We start from the raw sequence: 22,966 nt of genomic DNA on the forward strand, positions 1-22,966 counted from the left end.
ATTACATTAGTTACATTGTTTGGACAAAGGGAAATCACATCAAAATTGATCCTATAAAATAGTAAAAAAAATCTATATTTCACTCTTGTTGAATTTTTTAAAATGAATTTTTAATATATCCTAGTATGTCTTTGAGAAATTACTAGTACTTATGGAATTTAACATTCTTTTATAATTTAAAAATGTTCCTTGGCTTCCCTGGTGGTACAGTGGTTGAGAGTCTGCCTGCCAATGCAGGGGACACGAGTTTGTGCCCCTGTCCAGGAGGATCCCACATGCCGTGGAGTGGCTGGGCCTGTGAGCCATGGCCACTGAGCCTGCGTGTCTGGAGCCTGTGCTCCATGACGGGAGAGGCCACGGCAGTGAGAGGCCCATGTACCGCAAAAAAAAAAAAAAAAAAAAATTCCTATATCCACAGACTTTTATTTAACAATATTCCTTGTTCATGCTCTCACTCCCAAAATAGTTACAAGGTTCAAACGTTTTTACTTATAAAAACAAACAGAAATCTTTGAGCTGAACATCACTTTGTTTAACAAAAAGAAGTAACTTTCTTTTTAAACATTATAATGTACTGATGTGTAGATAGTTTCTAGCTTAACTCTTTCTTTAGCAGACAATAGTGGCGCTGGTATGATAAGATATAGATTCTCTAGGCTTCAGAATTATTGAAGAAAATAAGACTGGGAATATGTCCTACTCTTTTAGTTATAAATCTCTAAAATGAATGTGTATAGCTCTAATTTGGAGACTTTGTCTGTAAGGAATAAGTCCCTTATCAAAATATCAGCTTGTTTTCCAGTTTAATAACAAATACCAATATCTTTGAGTAGTGTCAAGAATTCCATTTGTTTTCTTATGCAATGTGAAATATTTCTCACATATTTTGAATTTCTTAATATCTTTCAAGTACTATCCACATTACACTTGTGGTAGCCACAGATAAGTCATCACGAAAATGGTAACAAATTAAAATAGTTGTCTACTTTCCCCTTATAAGGTTGGGATTTGTGAAGAAATACCTTTGAACAGAGGATAAGGAAAGTTAGCCTAACTTTACGGATGTTAACATGACTACAATAAGTAAATCATAGCAATGTATAATGTATTTTAACTATTGTCTTGATAGTAATCTTGACTTCTTTTGGACATGAGCCCAGAAACTAGCAATCTTTAACAGATGTTCTAAAACATGCTTGCCTAAAATTTTCCTAAATTATTACAGACTATTAACATTCTACTATGGACAATGTTTGTGTTCGTCTTGCACACAATTATCAACTGTTAATAACATCCCTTTTTCCTCTTTGCCATCCCCTAATTTTTTCTTGCTTCCCATATCACAACAGCAAGTGTACAACAATGAATCTATAGGAAATATATTCACAGGCCCCTTAAATATCATTCCTCAAAACAACAGTAACAGTAATTCAAACACTTTACACACGTATTTTTAGGACAAAAAGGAGGCTAGAAGGAAGGAACATTGTGAATTGATTTGAAGTCCATCTTCTGGGTTCAACAATAATGGTTGAATTAAAGTCATTAACAAAACAATTTCAAAAGCAGCACAATAAAACAAACTTCCAGATATGACAGGTCTCATATATTAAAGTGGTTATCTCTATTAAAGAAACTCATAAATAAAGAATACAACTATCACCAATATTTCTGATAAAGATAGCCACAAAATGCACTGTTATCAGAATTACACAAGGATAATAAAAAAGCTAGAAACAAGTTTTGCATGGAACCCTAGAAGGGAAACATATTCTATACTTCCTATGACTCCAAATCCCCAAAGAATATTGATAACATATTTTAAACTTTTCCCTATCACTTCACTTATGGCTCAGTCTCTGAATCCTTTTTAGGAGCAGTCTATCAAAACATACTTTTCAGTTGTGAAACCTTTTTTCCTGTGATAATTAATTTAAAACCTGAACACAATGTAAACACTGAATTCAAAATGGATTTCTGCACCCCGTTTTAAATTGGTTTATTTTCAGTTAAGCTTTCAAAATTACTTAGATATATATGCATTTTATACATTAACCATCATACAGCTTTGCTATAATGATAGGATATTCCATAACATAAATTAATCACTATTTATCTTCCCCTAACAACCTTCACTTTATGCTCCATATAATACCAACCATCAATAACATACATAGATTTCTATATAAGGTTCTCATTTACCACAAACCCAAGATAATTATAGACTTCCAATTCTTCTTTATGTACTCAGTATTTTAATAGAAAATTGATCAAACCGTAGATGAAAAGTAGCCATCAGTGCTTCCATTTACCTCTCAAATGCTTAAATAAACTTTTGTTCAATTTACATTTCCCTTAGCAGTATAATAATCTTTCCTCATTCTCCAAAGTTTTCCAGCATCATCCAGATAACATCTGGCGGTATCAAGTCATATGCCTATGTAAAGTCCAATTGGCATGCAAACTAAATGCAACTACAAACAGAATTTAACAGCCCACTGACAGTTTTAAAATACAATTCATCAAACATTTCAAATAACCATGAAGTGCTTAAAAGTCACAATGCCATATCATGACCTACAATAACTAACCATGAGTTGACTATAGTACCCTGGAATTTAAGCTAATATTTATATTACAGGCAAGTTTAACAGTGACCCCAGTTGACCTGCACATGTAAAGCATATGCAAATACTGAATTATGTAAGTCAACCTTTTCCCAAAGCTGGAAACATTAAGAGTCATCAATAGTATACAACACTCCAGCAATCTGGCTCATTTAGTCACATGTCAGACATGTACAGCAACTTTTAATAGAATGGTAATGAAGACAAACTCTTTTTAAAAATCACCAAAATGGATTTTTTCTTGCCTGTCAACCACAAGGGCATCAGGAAGAGGACTATAAGCACTCTTTCTAATGCATCTTGGTATTCTGGCAACTCCTATAACTTTTATGTAAGTGCATGGCACGACCTCCTCCCAGCCATTAAGATTACAAACTTCAATAATACTCTAATCTTCCCTCTAAAATATCACATTCATTTAGTTTCCAAGTCATGTTTTCCTCTGTGATATATTGCATTCTACAGTCAGGCACCAATCCCACCATGCCTAGAAGGTAACCTGTCCTCCTGGTTTTCCTATGCCATTTAATTTGTCTTTCCACTCCAATTTTAAGACTTTAAGTGGCTACTCATGGTCTCTAGAATAAAATATAAGCTCTTTGGTTTCATGTGAAAATATCTTTCTAGCTTTGATATCTCACTATATCCCTCTGTGTATGCTCTACTCTAACCCCTCTGGACTAGTTGTAGCTCTCTGCAATTTTAACTTACCTTAGCCTTCACTTGTGTTGATGCCTCTCTCTGGAATCTACCACTCTAATGCATTTACTTGGGTATGGTAAAAGTCCTCCTCCTCTTTTTAATCAATGGACTTTAATTTTAGAGCAGTTTTAGGTTTACAGAAAATAAAGTGAGAAGAATTTACAGAGAATTTCCATATACTTCCCCTCCACCAGCAGTTTCCCCTCTAAGTAACATCATGGATTAGTGAGGTACACTTACTACAATGGATGAATCAATATTGATACATTATTATTAACTACTGTCCATAGTGTGCAATAGGGTTCATTCTTTGTGTTGCAAATTCTAAGGATTTTCACAAATGCACAGTATCATGTATCTACCATTACAGTATAATACAGAATAGTTAGTTTATCTGGCCTTAAAAATCCCCTCTGCTCCATCTATTCACTCCTCCTCTTACACTTGGCTTTTAATGTCTCTATAGATTTGCCTTTTCCTGAATGCCATATAAGTGGATTCATACAGTATTGGTTTTTTTCAGACTGGCTTTGTTTCACTTAGAAATATGCACTAGTCTTTTCCAAGCATCACAACTCATTTGTTTTTATTGCTAACTATTCTTCCATGGCATGGATATACCACAGTTTGTTTACTCATTCAGCTATTGAAGGACACTGTGGTTTGCTTCCAACTTTTAGCAATTATGAATAGAGTTTCTATAAACATTGGTATGTAGATACTTGTGTGGACATAAATTTTCAATTCATTTGATAAACAAGGGAGACTCTGTTTAGTTCTGTGAGAAACTGTCAAATGCTTTCCAATATGGCTGTCCCATATTGCATTCCCACCAGCAATGAATGAGAGCTCCTCTTGCTCCAAATCCATACCAGCAATTAATGTTGATGAAGTTTTGGATTTTAGCCATTCCAATACGTGTGCAGGGGTATCTTATTTTGTTTTAATCTGAAACACCCTAATAGCATATTATATTGAGTATATTTTCATATGATTATTTGTCATCTGTATATCTTATTTGATGAGGTGTCTGTTCAGGTCGTTGACCCATTTTTAATTGGACTATTTCTTTTCTTTAATTGAAATATGATTGACTTACAACGTTATATTAGCTTCAGGTGTACACTTGGTGATTTGATAATTTTACAGATTATGCACCATATAAATTTATTATAAAATATTGACACTATTCCCTGTGTTGGTCATTATATCCCTAAGATTTATTTGTTTTATAACCTGTAGTTTGTACCTCTTAATCCCTGCCACCTATTTTGACCTTCCGCCCACAAGTGACCCTTGTGGTAACAACTATTTTGTTCTCTGAATCTGTGAGTCTGCATATGTTTTGCAATATTTGTTAATTTGATTGTTTTTTTAAATTCCACATATAAGCGAAAACATACAGTGTTTGTCTTTCTCTGTCTGACATTTCTCAAAGCATAATACCCTCCAGGTCCATCCAGGTTGTTGCAAATGGCAAGATTTCATTCTTTATTATTATTGTTGAGAAATATTCCACCTCTTCTTTAACCATTCATCAGTTGTAGACATTTAGGTGGTTTCCATTATCTTGGCTACTATAAATAATGCTGCTAGGTCTCGAGTAAACAACCTGACCCTGCACCTAAAGCAATTAGAAAAAGAAGAACAAAAATCCCCCAAAGTTAGCAGAAGGAAAGAAATGATAAAGATCAGATCAGAAATAAATGAAAAAGAAATGAAGGAAATGATAGCAAAGATCAATAAAACTAAAAGCTGGTTCTTTGAGAAGATAAACAAAATTGAAAAACCATTAGCCAGACTCATCAAGAAAAAAAGGGAGAAGACTCAAATCAATAGAATTAGAAATGAAAAAGGAGAAGTAACAACTGACACTGCAGAAATACAAAAGATCATGAGAGATTACTACAAGAAACTCTATGCCAATAAAATGGACGAACTGGAAGAAATGGACAAATTCTTAGAAATGCCCAACCTGCCAAGACTGAATCAGGATGAAATATAAAATATGAATAGACCAATCACAAGCACGGAAATTGAAACTGTGATTAAAAATCTTCCAACAAACAAAGGCCCAGGACCAGATGTCTTCACAGGCGAATTCTATCAAACATTTAGAGAAGAACTAACATCTATCCTTCTCAAACTCTTCCAAAATATAGCAGAGGGAGGAACACTCGCAAACTCATTCTACGAGGCCCCCATCACCTTGATACCAAAACCAGGCAAGGATGTCACAAAGAAAGAAAACTACAGGCCAATATCACTGATGAACATAAATGCAAATATCCTCAACAAAATACTAGCAAACAGAATCCAACAGCACATTAAAAGGATCATACACCATGATCAAGTGGGGTTTATTCCAGGAATGCAAGGATTCTTCAATATATGCAAACCAATCAATGTGACACACCATATTAACAAACTGAAGGAGAAAATCCATATGATCATCTCAATAGATGCAGAGAAAGTTTTTGACAAAATTCAACACCCATTTATGATAAAAACCCTGCAGAAAGTAGGCATAGAGGGAACTTTCCTCAACATAACAAAGGCCATATATGACAAACCTGCAGCCAACATCGTCCTCAATGGTGAAAAACTGAAACCATTTCCACTAAGATCAGGAACAAGACAAGGCTGCCCACTCTCACCACTCTTATTCAACATAGTTTTGGAAGTTTTAGCCACAGCAATCAGAGAAGAAAAGGAAATAAAAGGAATCCAAATTGGAAAAGAAGAAGTAAAGCTGTCACTGTTTGCAGATGACATGATACTATACATAGAGTATCCTAAAGATGCTACCAGAAACCTACTAGAGCTAATCAATGAATTTTGCAAAGTAGCAGGATACAAAATTAATGTACAGAAATCTCTGGCATTCCTGTACAATAATGATGAAAAATCTGAAAGTGAAATCAAGAAAACACTCCCATTTACCATTGCAACAAAAAGAATAAAATATTTAGGAATAAACCTACCTAAGGAGACAAAAGACGTGTATGCGGAAAATTATAAGACACTGATGAAAGAAATTAAAGATGATACAAATAGATGGAGAGATATACCATGTTCCTGAATCAGAAGAATTAATATTGTGAAAATGACTGTACTACCCAAAGCAAGCTACATATTCAATGCAATACCTATCAGACTACCACTGGCACTTTTCACAGAACTAGAACAAAAAGTTTCAAAATTTGTTTGGAAAAACAAAAGACCCTGAATAGCCAAAGCAATATTGAGAATGAAAAACGGAGCTGGAGGAATCAGGCACCTTGTCTTCAGACTATACTACAAAGCTACAGTAATCAAGACAGTGTGGTACTGGCACAAAAACAGAAAGATAGATCAATGGAAGAGGATAGAAAGCCCAGAGGTAAACCCACGCACATATGGTCACCTTATCTTTGATAAAGGAGGCAGGAATGTACAGTGGAGAAAGGACAGCCTCTTCAATAGTGGTGTTGGGAAAACTGGACAGGGACATGTAAAAGTATGAGATTAGATCATTCCCTAACACCATACACAAAAATAAGCTCAAAATGGATTAAAGACCTAAATGTAAGGCCAGAAACTATCAAACTCTTAGAGGAAAATATTGGCAGAACAGTCTATGACATAAATCACAGCAAGATCCTGTTGGACCCACCTCCTAGAGAAATGGAAATAAAAACAAAAATAAACAAATGGGACCTAATGAAACTTCAAAGCTTTTGCACAGCAAAGGAAACCATAAAGAAGACCAAACGACAACCCTCAGAATGGGAGAAAATATTTACAAATGAAGCAACTGACAAATGATTTATCTCCAAAATTTATAAGCAGCACATGCAGCTCAATAGCAAAAAAACAAACAACCCAATCCAAAAATGGGCAGAAGACCTAAATAGACATTTCTCCAAAGAAGATATAGAGACTGCCAACAAACATATGAAAGAATGCTCAACATCATTAATCATTAGAGAAATGCAAATCAAAACTACAATGAGATATCATTTCACACCAGTCAGAATGGCCATCATCAAGAAATCTAGAAACAATAAATGCTGGAGAGGGTGTGGAGAAAAGGGAACACTCTTGCACTGCTGGTGCGAATGTTAATTGGTACATCCTCTATGGAGAACAGTATGGAGGTTCCTTAAAAAATTATAATTAGAACTACCATATGATCCAGCGATCCCACTGCTAGGCATATACCCTGAGAAAACCATAATTCAAAAAGAGACATGTACCAAAATGTTCATTGCAGCTCTATTCACAATAGCCCAGAGATGGAAACAACCTAAGTGTCCATCAACAGATGAATGGATAAAGAAGATGTGGCACATATATACAATGGAATATTACTCAGCCATAAAAAGAAACAAAATTGATCTATTTGTAATGTGGTGGATAGACCTAGAGTCTGTCATACAGAGTGAAGTAAGTCAGAAAGAGAAAGACAAATACCATATGCTAACACATATATATATATGGAATTTAAGAAAAAGTAAATGTCATGACGGACCTAGGGGTAAAACAGGAATAAAGACACAGACCTGCTTGAGAATGGACTTGAGGATATGGGGAGGGGGAAGGGTAAGCTGTGACAAAGTGAGAGAGAGGCATGGACATATATACACTACCAAACTTACGGTAGATTGATAGTGGAAAGCAGCTGCATAGCACAGGGAGATCAGCTCGGTGCTTTGTGAACACCTGGAGTGGTGGAATAGGGAGGGTGGTAGGGAGGGAGACGCAAGAAGGAAGGGATATGGGAATAGATGTATATGTATGCCTGATTCACTTTGTTACAAAGCAGAAACTAAAAAAAAATAGCTTCCCTTGAGGACAGATCTTATAAAAAAAATAAATAATAAAACATCATGTAGAATTAAAAAATAATAATAATGATGATGCTATGAACAGTTAAGTACATATTTTTTCTTACAAATTAGTATTTTTGGTTTCCTCAGATAAATACCCAGGAGTGGAACTACTGGATGTTATGGTAGTTCTCTTTTCAATTTTTTGAGGAATATCCATATCATTTTACATAGTGGATACACCAATTTACATTCCATCAACAGTGCATGAGGGTTCCTTTTCTCCAAATCCTTGCCAATATTTGTTACTTCTTGCCTTTTTGACAGGCATGAGGTGAGATCTCATTTTGGTTTTGATTTTCCCTGATGATTAGTGATGTTGAGTATACTTTTATGTGTCTGTTGGCCACCTGCATGTCTTCTTTGGAAAAATGTCAATTCAGGTCCACTGACCATTTTTTAGTCAAGTGATTTTTTGATGTTGAGTTGTATGAGTCCTTTGTATGTTTTGGATATTAATGCCTTATCAGATATATCTTTTATAAATGTCTTCTCCTATTCAGTAGGCAGACTTTTCTTTTATTAATAGTTTCCTTCACTGTGCAAAAGTGTTTTTTTTTAGTTTAGTTAGTCACAATTGATTATTTTTGCTTTTGTTTTCCTTGCCTGAGGACACATATCCAAAAATATATTGCTAAGATTGATGTCAAAGAACTTACTGCCTATGTTTTGTTATAAGAGTTTTATGTTTCAGGTTTTTCTTTTAAGTCTTTAATCTGTTTTGAGTTTATTTTTGTATATTGTGTGAGAAAGTAGTCCTGTTTGCTTCTTTTCCATGTAGCTGTCCAGTTTCCCAACACCATTTACTGAAGAGGCTATCTTTTCCCCATTGTAAACTTTGCTTCCTTTTCCAGAGATTTATTGACCATGTGAGTCTCAGATCATATCTGGGCTCCCTATTCTGTTTCATTGATTTATGTGTCTGTTCTTATGCCAGTGCCATACTGTTTGGATTACTGTAGCTTTGAAGTACAGCTTGGAATCAGGGAGCATGACACCTCCAGCTTTGTTTTTCTTTCTCAAGATTGTTTTGGGGTCTTTTGTTTTTCCATATAAATTTTAGAATTATTTGTTCTAGTTCTGTGAAAAATGCCATGGGTATTTTGATAGAGTCTGCATTGAATCTGTAGATTGCCTTGGGTAGTATGGTCATTTTAACAATATTAATTTTTCCAATCCATGAGCATAGCATTTCCTTGTATTTGTTTGTGTCATCTTCCATTTCTTTCATCAATGTCTTACAGTTTTCTGAGTACAAATCTTTTAACTTCTTGATTTGGCTTATTCCTAGGTATTTCATTATTTTTAATGCAATTGCAAATGAAATTGTTTTCTTAACTTCTCTTTCAGATAGTTCATTGTTAGTGTATATAAATGCAATAGATTTCTGTATATTAATTTTGTTTCCTACAACTTTACTGAATTTGATTTTTAGCTCTAATAGTTTTGGGTAGTATCTTTAGAGTGTTCTCTATATGGTATCACAACATTTACAAACCGTGACAGTTTTTACTTCCTTTCAAATTTGGGTTCCTCTTATTTATTTTTTCTTATCTGATTGCTGTGGCTAGAATGATCTTGAATAAAAGTGGCGAGAGTGGGTATCCTTGTCTTGTTCCTGACCTTAGATGAAGTGTTATGAGATTTTCACCATTGTGCACTCTGTTGGATGTAGGTCTGTAATATATGGCCTTTACTATGTTGAGGTATCTTCCCTCTATACCAATATTATTAAGAGTTTTTAATCATAAATGGATGTTGGATTTTATCAAAAGCTTTTTCTGCATCTATTGAGATGATTTTTATCTTTTGTTTTGCTAATGTGGTGTATTATGTTGACTGAGTTTCAGATATTGAGCCATCCTTGCATCCCTGTAATAAATTCCACTTGATCATGGTATATGATCTTTTTAAACAATTGCTGTTACAGTTTGCTAATATTTTGTTGAGATTCTTTGCATCTATGCTCATCAATGATATTGGCCTCTAATTTTATTTTTTGTGGTGTCTTTGTCTGATTTTGGTATAAGTGTGACACTGGCTTCATGGAATTAGTTTGGAAGCATTCCTTCCTTTTCAATATTTTGGAATAGTTTGAGAATGATAGGCATTCACTCTTCTTTAAATGTATGGTAGAATTCACCTGTGAAGCCATCTGGTACTGGACTTTTATTTGTTGGGAGTTTTTCTATTATTAATTTGATTTCCTTAGTGGTCTGGTCATATTTTCTATTTCTTTCAGAGTTAATCCTGGGAGATTGTACATTTCTAGAAATTTTTCCATTTCTTCTATGTTGTCCATTTTATTGGCATGTAACTGTTTGAGGTAAACTCTTAGGATCCTTTGTATTATTACGGTTTTGGTTTAAATTCTCCTTTTTCATTGTTGATTTTATTTAGTTGGGTCTTCTCCCTTTTTTTCTTCATGGGTCCGCCTAAAGGTTTAACAATGTTGTTTACCTTTTAACAGAACCAACTCTTAGTTTCCTTGATCTTTACTATTTTTGTCTCTATATCATTTATTTCTGCTCTGATCTTTATTATTTCTTTCTTTCTACTAACTTTGGGTTTTTTTTTTCTAGTTCCTTTATGTGTAAGGTTAAGTTGTTTAAGATTTTTCTCCTTTCCAGGAATGGATTTATATCACTATAAACAACCCTCTTAGAATTACTTTTGTTTTCCATAGATTTTGAATTATTTTTTTCCATTTCCATTTTTCTCCAGGTATTTTTAATTTCCTCTTTGATTTCTTACTGACACATTGATTGTTCAGTAGCATATTGTGTAGCCTCCACATTTTTGTGTTTTTGCAGTTCATTTCATTATGGCTGATTTCTAGTCTCAGAGCGTTGTGGTGGGAAAAGATGCTTGATATGATTTCAACCTTGCTAAATTTATTGGGACTTGTTTGTGGCCCAGCATGTGATCTATCCTGGAAAGTGTTCCATGTGCACTTGAAAAGAATGTTATTCTGCAGCTTTTGGATGGCATGTTCTATGTATGTATCTTTTAATTCCATCTGATCTAATGTGTCATTTAAGGCCAATGTTTCCTTATTGATTTTTGTCTGAGTGATAGATCCACTGATGTAAATGGGGTGTAAATGTCACTTACTATTATTTTATTACTGTCAATTTCTCCCTTTATGTTTGATAGCATTTGCTATGTATTTGGGTGCTCTTATGTTGAGTTCACATATATTTATAATTGTTATATCTAGTTGTTGGATTGATCCTTTTATAATTATGTAACGCCCTTCTTTCTCTTGCTACAGTCTTTGTTTTAAAGTCTGTGTTGTCTAATATAAGTATTGCTACCCCAGCTTTCTTCATTTCCATCTGCATGAAGTACCTTTTCCCATCCTCTCAGTTTCAGTCTGTATCTGTCTTTAGATCTGAAGTGAGTCTCTTATAAGCAGCATATGTATGAGTCTTGTTTTTTAGTCCATATAACTAAACCTGTTTCTCTTGGTTGGAATATTTAGTTCATTTACATTTAAAGTAATTATTGATAGATATGTACTTACTGTCATTTTGTTTTCTGATTGTTTGTGAAGTTATCTTTTGTTCCTTTCTTACCTTTAGCTCTCTTCCCTTGTGATTTGATGACTATCTTTAATGTTATGTTTGAACACTTTCTCCTTTTTTGTGTGTATCTATTATAGGTTTTTGGTTTGTGTTTACCATGTGGTTCATATATTAAGTGGATGATCTCTTAAGTTCAAACAGATTCTAACAACCCTGTACTTTATTCTCCATCCCTCACAGGCAATGTTTTTGATGTCATATTTTACATTTTTTTGTTTTTTATATCACTTAACTACTTATTGTGGATATAGATGATTTTACTACTTTTATCTTTTAACCTTACTACCAGCTTTTAAGTGGTTGATCTACTATCTTTCCTGTATGTTTGTCTTTACCAATGAGACATTTCCTTTCATATTTTTTATATTTCTAGTTGTGGTCTTTTCCGCTTAAAGAAGTTATTTTAACATTTCTTGCAAAGCAGTTTTAGTGGTGCTGAACTCTTCAGTTTTTGCTTGTCTGTAAAACTATCTCTCCTTCAAATATGAACGAGAGCCTTACCAGATTGTTTATTCTTCATTGTAGGTTTTTGCCATTAATCACTTTCATCATGCCAGTCATTTCTGGCCTGAAAAGTTTCTGCTGATAAGTGTCCAATATTTTTATGGAAGTTCCTTTCAAAGTAACCAGCTCACTCAGAGGTGCTGAAGTGCTGGGACCAGAAAGGAAGCCCATGCTGTGACCAGGTGAGGCTGCTATCTGTCAGAAGGGAACTTTTTGTACCATTTGCCTCAGACACAGTCTATCTGCATGTTCTAGAGTTTTATTATTCAAAAAATAAATGTCACTTATTTGTGGTGCCAATATGAAAGAAAGGAAAATGTGGACAGGAAAAAGCATAAAAGATCAGAAGCAAGAAGCTGGATTACCCCTAAAATGGACAATCAGACTCTGGAGTATTGAATGTTAACTGTTATCTTCCTGCTTTTCCAGTGCACTGAGACTTCTGAGAGCCTCTTGATTGAGGTGGTGCCATGCAGCAAGAAGCAGAGAGATGCAGAGTTCGAGTCAGGAGGCCTGACATGGCGCTTTATGTACCCAAAGCTCGAAGGGGTATAGTAGTGCACAAATCAGGTGATGAGGGAAAAAGCTGTGGTCCACCTAACTCCATGGTGAAAGAAGAACAAAAGGAAGATTCTTTCTCTCAAAAGGAGATCATTAGAGACAAGCGTGAGGCTCAAAGACTAAGTATTAATCCTGATAAAAGGGAGCACAATCATAGGGAAGGAAAGAAATCTTCAACAAAATTTAATAAAGTTGCGTGGCTTCAAGAAAGAAATAAAGATAGTGTTTGTACTAAGAGGGCAACCACAGAATCCAAAAAAGTATTATCCCAAGGACATCAGCAAAGAGTCCCAAATCCTGGGATTATACCTATAGTACCTTTACAAAGACATTTTAAACCAAAGAAGGTAGAGTGTTTGGAGGTTGAAACCAGAGATGTGACAGAACAGGATGGGTTGCTTCAATATCAGTCTTGTTCAGAAATCAGTAAGGCTCAGGTTCCAAACAAACCATTCCAAAATGTGGAATTCTGTGATTTCAACAGGCATGAACTAAATGGGGAAACATTTGAAGATAGAAATTTGGAAAGCAGAATGGAAACTGATGCCAGGGTTGCAGAGATACTCTCCCAGTTTCCTGGAGATTTTAGTTCTGTGGTGAAACCTGAGAGTATGATTGCACCAGTAAAACCAAGCTCTGACTCTGGAATTGTACAACAAGGCATGCAGACATCGGGTGGAATGCTGAAGCGCAGCAATGGAGACATCACCACTGATTCTGTTCCTGGAAGTCCAGTTGGTATCATTGATCAGACTTGCATAGACTTGGATGCTGAGAATGTTGGTGATACAGCCAACAGCACAGATTTCATCTTGGGTCAGAAAGGTATAGATTCCATTCCTGAGACTATGGGTCACATCTCTCATCAGATGACTATAGTCAGCAAATTAGAGAGCACAAATGGCATTTTTGATCCAACAACGATTAGAGAATGTGAGGAGAGTGACAGCACTGCTGATGAGTTATGTGTAAAGTGTGAATCTTCTGATACACCTGTCCTTGCTCATGAAACATATACAAATAATGGGTCTAAGAGTGTAGGTGACATTACCAATAAGACATGTATGATGGACATTACAGATATCATATCTGATCAAATAAGTGTAGTTGCTGTTAGAGTAGCTCATGAGACCTGTAGCAACACAAGTAGTTTCTCAGACTATTTAGAAATAAGTGCAGATACATCCCCTCTTCATGTAGCTAAAAGGGGGAATGACACTGAACATTTCAGCAACCTGACTGCTTGCTCAGATATTTATGCTGAGAGTATTTCATCTAGTTTCACAGAGTCGACAGGAAAGTTGATAGAGAGCTTGTCAGATTGTGCTTCCTCCTTACCTGTAAAGAAGATTGCTGGTAATAATTGTAACACTTTTTTGGACTCTGAACTCAGTATGTTAAATGGGACAAAAGTATTTTCAGACAGTGCTTTGGGCAGTGATCAAGATTGTACTGGTGATATAACAGAGGCATTGCATGAACTTAAAACTGCTGAAGAGTTGAAAACAAAAGAAGAAGATGGCTCAGAGACTACAGAACTTGGGGTAACCTTTCCTGATATAGAATCAGTATCTGTGGAAACATCCATGGAATCGAAAGCAACTGATATGTCTCACACAGAAGCAAGTGCTGCTACTGAGGAGAGCTGGGAGTCTATGTTTAATGATGATGGTGACTGCCTGGACCCACGTCTTCTACAAGAGTTATCAGGGAATATGAAGAATAGAGAAAGCATCTAAGAACCTATATTTGATTATTACAACCATGAAGTTCCTGATATTGACCTCAGTGATTGTGAATTCCCACATGTCATTGAAATTTATGACTTCCCCCAAGAATTTCGTACTGAAGATCTCCTACGGATTTTCTGCACTTATCAAAAGAAAGGATTTGATATTAAATGGGTGGATGATACACACGCCCCAGGAGTATTCTCCAGTCCGATTACAGCTCGTGATGCTCTGGGTAGTAAACATACCATGGTGAAGATCCGGCCCTTGTCGCAGGCCACAAGAGCAGCCAAGGCCAAAGCTAGAGCTTATGCTGAGTTTCTCCAGGCAGCAAAGGAGTGTCCTGAGACTTCAGCAGCCCTAGCCAGAAGGTTAGTCATCAGTGCCCTTGGGGTTCGAAGTAAGCAGAGCAAAACCGAACGGGAAGCAGATCTTAAGAAACTGCAAGAAGCCCGTGAGAGAAAACAATTGGAAGCCAAGCAACGGGAAGACATCTGGGAAGGCAGAGACCAGTCTGCAGTTTGAACATCACTTGATGACAGGGATAATTCCAGGAATTCAGAAAATATTTCCAGTCTTCAGAGGATTTTTCCAGAGCTCTGTGTACATGCAGATGTGCATGTTAATGAAAGAAAGAGATAAGCAATCAAGACAAGGGCTGACTAGGTATAGGAGGAAGATAGACTCCTGTTTGTCTTCACTCCTAAAGCAGTTCTTTGGAACTGCCTTAACTGTGTTGGACGTGGAAGGAAGCCATCAGTTAGGAAGGAACTTGGAAGCTGTGACTTCCAAGAGTCCTCTGGACAGGGCAAGTCACACTTCCAAGATGTTTTAAGCAAATGCAAAACAGATGATTCAAACCTGTGATGATGGGAGATTAAGGCACCGCAAAGGCAGGGTGTTCCTTAGTACCTCACAAAGCTGAGAACAGCAGTATTGCAGGGGGTGGGTGAGGTGGGCGGTCAGAGGGGAGGGAGCTGTTAGTACAAGGAGATGGAACGGTATCTGGTGTACTTGGTGTTCACAGAATCTGCACGGCCAGTTCCAGAGCCCCCAAGTTGGTGAACTGCAGCAGGTGTAGGTATTTGGACTCCACAGCTTGTACTAAGCTGAGTGCCTAGGGCTTCTCCAGCCGCATGGCAGCCTGGGGCGTGCCCGCTTCATTCCTTACAGGAAGCCAGTCTTGGGAGCTGTGTGCCAGTTCCAGTTTAAGCAGTACTATCACGTTGTGAGAGAAAGACATTAAAGCCCATTTTATGACATAAAAAAAAAGTAACCAGCTGCTTGCATATTACTGTTTTCCTTATTTTTTGTCATTTTAATTATAATTTGTCTTGGTGTGGATCTGTTTGGTTTCACCTTGTCTGGGACTATCTGTGCTTCCTGGACCTGGATGTTCACTTCCTTTCCCAGGGTAGGGAAGTTTTCAGCTATTATTTCTTCAAATAATTTATCTGCCCTCTCTTTTCCTCCTGCCCCCCACCACAGCATGCTGATGTTAGAATGCTTGATATTGTCCCAGGTGTCTTCTAAACTGTTCTCATTTTTTAAAATTATTTTCCTTTATTTCTGTTCAGCTTGAGTGATTTCCACTACTCTGTCTTCCATTTTGCCAATGCATTCCTCTGTATCATCTAATCTACTATTGATCCTTTCTAGTGCATTTTTTATTTAGGTTATTGTATTCTTCATTTCTGTTTACTTCTTACTTATATTTTGTAACTATTTGTTAAGCTTCTCACTGTGTTCATCTATTCTTCTGACTTCATTGAGCATCTTTATGATTATTAAATTGAACTCTTTATTGGGTAGATTGCTTATTTCCACTTCACTATGTTCTTCTTCTGTGGTTTTGTCTTGTTCCTTTGTTTGGAACACATTCCTCTGTCTCCTCACTTTGCCTAATTGTCTATGTATATTTCTATGTATTAAGTAGGTTGGTTACATTTCCTGATTTTGGAAAATTGGCCTTTTATAGAAGACGTCCTATGGGGCACAGCAGCATAAACCTTCTGGTCGGCAGAGCTATGTGCTCTAGGAGTGCCTTCTGTCTGGGCTGCATGAGCCCTTCTGTTGTGATGGGTTCAACTACTATGGGCACACTGGTAGGTGGGGTTAGTCCCCAGCCCATTTGGCTGCCAGGCCTTTCATTGTGCAATGGCTTCAAGCCCACTGGTGTGTAGGGCTGGGTGTTGACTGGGCTGGCTGCACTGCTCAGGCAGTCCCAGGGATTGTGCCAGCCCACTGGTGGGAGGGTGGTTCTCAGCATGTCTGGCTCCTGGGTTTTCTTATCTACTTTGTCTCCATTATTTTTTCTTTTTGCTGTTGTTGCTTTTTCTTTTCCTTTTTTTTTTTACTTCATACCTGATTATACAAGAAATATTTTAAGTACAAGCAAAATCATCAATATCCCAGGTCACTAATATTCATGGGCCAGTCTATGTCTTTAATTGGTGTATTTAGACCAATCATATTTAAAGTGATTATGATAGTTTGGATAGGTAGCTATCATATTTGTTACTGTTTTCTATTCATGTCCTTGTCTTTTTCTTTTTTTTAAATCTTGTCTTCCACTCTTTTGTTGCCATCTCTGGTGTTAACTGACCATTTAATATGATTCATTTTTCTCTCCTCTTTTATCATGTTAATTATACTTATTTTAAAAAAAACTTAAGCGATTTCCCTGGAGTTTGTAATATACATTTTACAACTTATTTAAATCTTCTTTCAAATAACACTAAGCCATTTCATGGGTAGTGAAGTTACCTTATAGCAGAGTATTTCCAATTCCTCCCTCCTGTCCTTTATAAAATCACTGTCATTTATATCACTTATTCACTTATCCATAAAGTGTAATTACCCAATATATCATTGTTATTGTTATTTGGAACAGTTTAATCGTTCGATTAAGTATATATATATATATATATATACACACACACACACACACACACACACACACACATATAATTTACCTTAATTTATTCCTTCTCTAACTCTCTTCCTTTCTTTTTGTAGATCCTACTTTCTGACCTATACCATTTTCCTTCTCTCTGAAGGCTTTCTTTTAACATTTTTTACAGGGCAGATCTGGTGGTATGGTAACAAATTCCTTTAACTTTTGCTCATCTGAGGAAGTCTTTATTTCCTTATTTTAAAGGAAAATTTCACTGGATACAAAATTCTAGGTTGGTGGAATTTTTTCTTTCATCACCAACAATTTCACATCACTCTATTCTTTAATGCCTGGTTTCTGAAAGTAAGTCTAAAGTAATTCTTCTCTTTGTTCCTGTATATGTAAAGAGTTTTTTTTTCCCCCTCTGTCTTCCTTCAAGATTTTTTCTTTTTGATTTTCCATTTTGATTATAATATACATAGCAGTAGATTTGTTAATATGTATCTTTCTTAGTGTTTTGTAAGCTTTATGGATCTGTAGTTTGGAGTCTCTCATTAATTTGGGAAATTTCTCAGCCATTCTTACTTCAAATACTTCTTCTCTTTCTTTCCTTCAATCTTGTCCTTCTAGTATTTCCATTACATGTGTGCTACACCTTTTGTAATTGCCACACAGTACTTGGATATGCTGTTCTGGTTTTGTTTGTTTGTTTGTTTGTTTTTGTTTGTTTGTTTTTTCATTCACTTTTGCTTTGTTTTTTTTCAGTTTGGGAAGTTTCTATTGACATATCTCCAAGTTTCCTAATCCTTGCCTTGACCCTGGCCAGTCTACTGATGAACCCATCTTAGGCATTCTTCATTTTATTGGAGTATTTTTTATTTTCAGTATTTCCTTTTGATGCTTAGATTTTCCCTTTCTCTGCTTAAAATTTCCATGAATACTTTTGTTTTCCACTTTTCCCATTCTCTTATTATATTAAACATAGTTATTTAAAATTCCTAGTCTGATAATTCTAAAATATCTGCTATATGTAATTCTGGTACTGTCACTTGTTTTTTCTCTTCATACTGTTTTTTGTCTTTTACATGCCTTGCAATTTTTTTTGTTTAAAGCCAGAAATTGTGTGTTGGGTAAAGGGAAGTGACATAAACAGACCTTTATTGGGAAGTTTTATGTTTATTGGCAAGGAGTTAGACTGTTTACTGTTTGCTGTAGCTGTCATATTAGCAGCTGTATTTTCCTATCTTCCCTGTTGTCTTTGTTTTTTCCTAGAGTCTTTCTGAGGTTTTCTGTTCTTTCAGTTGTAACCCCCTGTTATTAGGCAGAGCCTTAATGTGTAGAGAGAAGAAATGGTCTATAATCTTATGATCAAGTCTCAGCCTCCTAGTGAGATTGTGCCCTTGAGCTGTGACTTTCACAAGTTATTTTCTGCCTTTTTGCCCTCTTTGATGAGACAGGAAGGCTAGAGGGGACTAGAGATGAGTATTTCTCTTTCCCCACATGAAAAACTAAAGGGGATGGAGTTTTGTATCTCTATTCCCTCACATCAATGGCTACAGGGTACTGGAGTTTACTGTATCCCTTCCACCAAGTCAGGCTGTGGTGAAACCAAATAGTTTAAGCTCTGGTAAAGTTGTTTCCTTTGAGGATGGTCTTCTGTTAAGGAGAAGAGAACATTCTGGACATATTTTGAAATGGTTATTTTTTCTCTCCTCTTCTAGAAGCATGAAGACAACTTTCTCAAGTCTTCATCCTGAGAACTTCATGGGGCTCTGGAGGTAAAACTCATGAAACTGTAGGGACCCCCTTAGTGTGGGCCCCCAGGAGCTTTTATCTCTCAAGCTAGATACACTCTGAATCTTCAGAAATAACTCAATTACTCTTTAAATTCTTCTACCAGGCTCTAGCTCTGGCTTCTTCTCCCTATAATCTGTGATTCTCTGTATCTGCCAATCTATCTAGTTTAGGGGATAACTGTACCCTGTGTACTCAGTCTCTGATGGATTTAAAAGAGCTGTTGATTTTCAGACTGTCCATTTTTTTCTTGTTGTGAGGACAAGAATGACAACTTATAAGCTCTTTATATGTCAGACCAGAAACAAGAAGTTCTCTAGGTTCCCCTTCCTTATAACATGTCTATCTTAATCACTTGGTTTTGACTTATAATATTTACAACTTTTCTGGCATTCATTTTATTTGTCTTTGCTTAACATTACATTTTTTATGAGACATTTTATCCTTTAGATTATAATCTCCTTAAAGGATGACACCATAACTTACTTTATATGCTTAATAACTGATGAATTTCATTAAGATTTAGGACATCATGTTAAAATATCTCAGAATTCCTCTGTTTTAATCTTAGTGGAGGAATGAAAGTCTCAGAGAAAGGAATAATGGAATTCTTCTCCCAGATTTCCTGTCTGTAAGAAAAGTAAGATTTTAACTAAGCAAGATATATAAGGCCTGCTTTCCTACAGAAAGATTTCTGAGTCTTTGAAGTTCCTAAAAACATTATTTAAACCTGAATTTGTATAATTCAGCTGTAGCTTGACTACTGAGTAATAAGTACTTACTATATGCAAGTCACTGCTAACAGTTTTTCCTTTATTATTTTTAGCCCTCTCAATAACCTTAATGCCTAGGTATACTTTTATTCCTATTTTGTAGTTGTGGAAACTGAGACTTGGAAAATTTATCTGATTTCTCCAGAACCAGACAGTGATACAGAATTCAAAAGATGTGGAATTCAAGCCCAAGTTTATGTGACTATAGCCACAATTCTTAACTACTCTCTTACATAGCCTCCTCCTCTACTCTGCTATATGGCCACTCAATATATCTCTGTTCTAAAAACCTCACACTTTCAAGTGAATTCCTCTTTATCTACCTTCCTAGCTTCAAATTGTTAAACCTTATTGAAGAGAAATAAACCATCCCTGGTATTGCAAGTTGTCCAGTGTGTCTTGGGTGGTATTTTTCTTACACACCAAATTTTGGGAGGACAGTATACATACTATTGGCGAGTAGCTGGTTCTGCTGCAGTGGATTGAGTGTAGGAGCTCCTCCAAGGCCTGGCTGGCCAGCCAGGGCTGCATGAGCAATTCCATGTTGGGGTCCAGGAGCAGCAAGAGGAGACTGCATCTTATCCTTATCCCAGGAAGAGTCACTTCCACCTGAAAAACATTCATATAAACAGATTTCAAGTTAACAACTTTCCATGGGAAGGATTTTTAAACTCCCTTTTGAGGGTTATAATTATTAATATTACTATATAGAAAATTATTATTAAACATAAGTGACTCATTTTTATGATGGTTTCAAAAACTTTCAATAGCCTTGGATTTAAGCTGACTCTGGGAAGACTAAACAGCTTTCACTAATAATATAGGCTCACTTGCCTTACAGGTAGTCTAAAAAATCTGGAAGCATAATGAATAACTTTTGAAAGTGTTTATATGTTGAAGGCCTTTAACTGAACACTACTGCCTCTCCTTCCAACCCTCTAACATACGTGTGCTATATCTTAATGAAGAGCAGTTGCTGTTCACTCTAAATGAACACATTCATAAGAGCATGATGACATGCAGAAATATGTGGTAAGATACAAAATGATCAGTTATTTTGTTCTCAGATCCAGCCCTCTAAAAGTTAATCTCTTCATACACAGCAGGCTTTTATACAAAATAAGCTGGATAAAACATAAAACCACAGCTCTCAATTTGAAATTGTGCTTTACTTTGATCATCCATGCTAGAGAGTGAAGTAAAGTATGCATAAATGCAGACTACTATACTATATCATCATAATAATCTACAGTGGCATAGCTATTTCATCTGGCACTTAGCATACTGTGGGCCAGAACCATTGCTTAAAAGCATATAGGAAACAACCACAAAATTATTTCCAGGGCATCCTTTTAAGAAGAATACTTTAACAGAGGGGTAAGTGTTGAATTCCAATCACTGCAGTAGCACACAGTCTGGCTTTAGAAAACAAAATGGTTGTGTGGGCAGCCCCATCTATTCACTTGATGTATTTCATTAATTCAGAGATCAGTGTTTCTGTTCTTATTCCCATGCTGGAATTGTGACATTAGCATCTCCACCTGGCTGACTCTATCTCATCTGATTGCCAAAACATTGACCAGGTTTTGTGGAGAGATTTAGGCCTGGGGATCTTGGGCATTCTGTAAAATATGTGCACTTACTGGCTTAAGAAAAAAGTAGAAAGAAATCAAGGTGTTCATATTCCTATCATTCAACATTGTAATTTTTTTCACATCTTTGGGTTCCCTCCTAGGCTTTGTTCATATGGATACTCATTTATACATTATAAACATCTCTGCCATGTTGCTTCAGGTATCAGATTTACAAAGTGTAATGGCTACATAGCAGTCTACTGAGTTAATGTACTATAATTTATTAAATATTGGATTATAAATTTGTTTCGAATTTGTCACTATTATAAATTTACTGTAATAACAACATTCATTTGAATATTTCCTTAGACTCAATCAATTCCCTAGAGTGTGATTTCTGGGTCAAAGAGGTTGCATTTTTTTATTTATAAAATATAGTATTTACTTAGTTTATACTTTTGCCTTCAAGTATCACATTTGCAAAATCAGTTTTTAGAGTTGTAGACTTTTTAGGGAAATATTTTCAAGGCAAAATGGTGTTCTCCCTGAAGATTTAAATTTTATTTAAGCAAACTGTTAGAATCTCTGGGAGGCTTTTAGTTGTTTGTTTGCTTTTGTTTTGTTTTGTTTTTTAACCTTTTTACCCATTCATCTGCCCTTATCCCACTTCTGGGAATTAATCCCCTCTGCTGGACTCTTTCAAGTCGTCTTGTGGCCAAAGTCAATTCCTAATCCAAAAGTGGGAGTCTTGGTCAATTTCCAATTAGACAAGTTTCAGACAAGGAAACACTAGATTCTCCATCAGCATATATAAAGTTTGAGGGGTACTTGGCCATGCTTATAAAAACAAAGTTTTTCCAATCAAATGGGGAAGAAATAAGTAGCTAATTGTTCAGTTTCTGCTTTAAGCCATTCAGTTAACATGCATGGAAGCTTAAAGATAGGAAATTTGGTTGAGTTGATAGATTGGCTTAATGGACCAGAAATCATTCCCTTGATCATGTTGAGGTTTGGTGTGTTTATTGAAAACATGCAACACCCTTATGATTACACCAATTGTTCTCTCTTTTCATCCAGATGTTTGCTGTTGTTTAGTCACTGCCTAAGAGCAGGGAGATATTTTATGGTTGGTGCATTGACATAATTTAGCATTCACAAATTTGAAATTCCAATTAAAATCAATATGGCATTGCTATGCTGTAATGAAAAAGAATGGTGGAGGGGGATGAGGGGAATATCTTAATAAATGATGAAAGTAACCACATTGCAACACTGAGAATTCTTTATAGTAACATTGGGCCCATAAACATGATTAATACCAGAAAATGCAAAATTTTGGAAGATCAA

General features: G+C 35.9%; 2 protein-coding genes across 3 annotated transcripts in view; one reads left to right on the forward strand and one right to left on the reverse strand.

The window, feature by feature from the left end:
- The window catches only part of DACH2 (dachshund family transcription factor 2), a gene marked incomplete at its 5' end in the record, with an annotated part of 684,702 nt that overhangs the window by 188,337 nt on the left and 473,399 nt on the right, over window positions 1-22,966 (reverse strand). For both annotated transcript variants that reach the window (XM_081223202.1, XM_081223203.1), the window contains one exon: window positions 20,496-20,654. In XM_081223202.1, coding sequence (XP_081079328.1) covers window positions 20,496-20,654 — 159 coding nt within the window. The remainder of the gene's footprint in view (window positions 1-20,495; window positions 20,655-22,966) is intronic.
- On the forward strand, window positions 12,647-15,818 carry LOC308608352 (coiled-coil domain-containing protein R3HCC1L-like). The gene is given in 2 exon segments (XM_081221321.1): window positions 12,647-14,588; window positions 14,592-15,818. Coding segments are annotated over 2 exon segments (2,343 nt in total). The 5' UTR covers window positions 12,647-12,761; the 3' UTR covers window positions 15,108-15,818.

Source organism: Mesoplodon bidens (genome assembly GCF_964165515.1).
Source record: "Mesoplodon bidens genome assembly, chromosome: X".
Classification (NCBI taxonomy): domain Eukaryota; kingdom Metazoa; phylum Chordata; class Mammalia; order Artiodactyla; family Ziphiidae; genus Mesoplodon; species Mesoplodon bidens.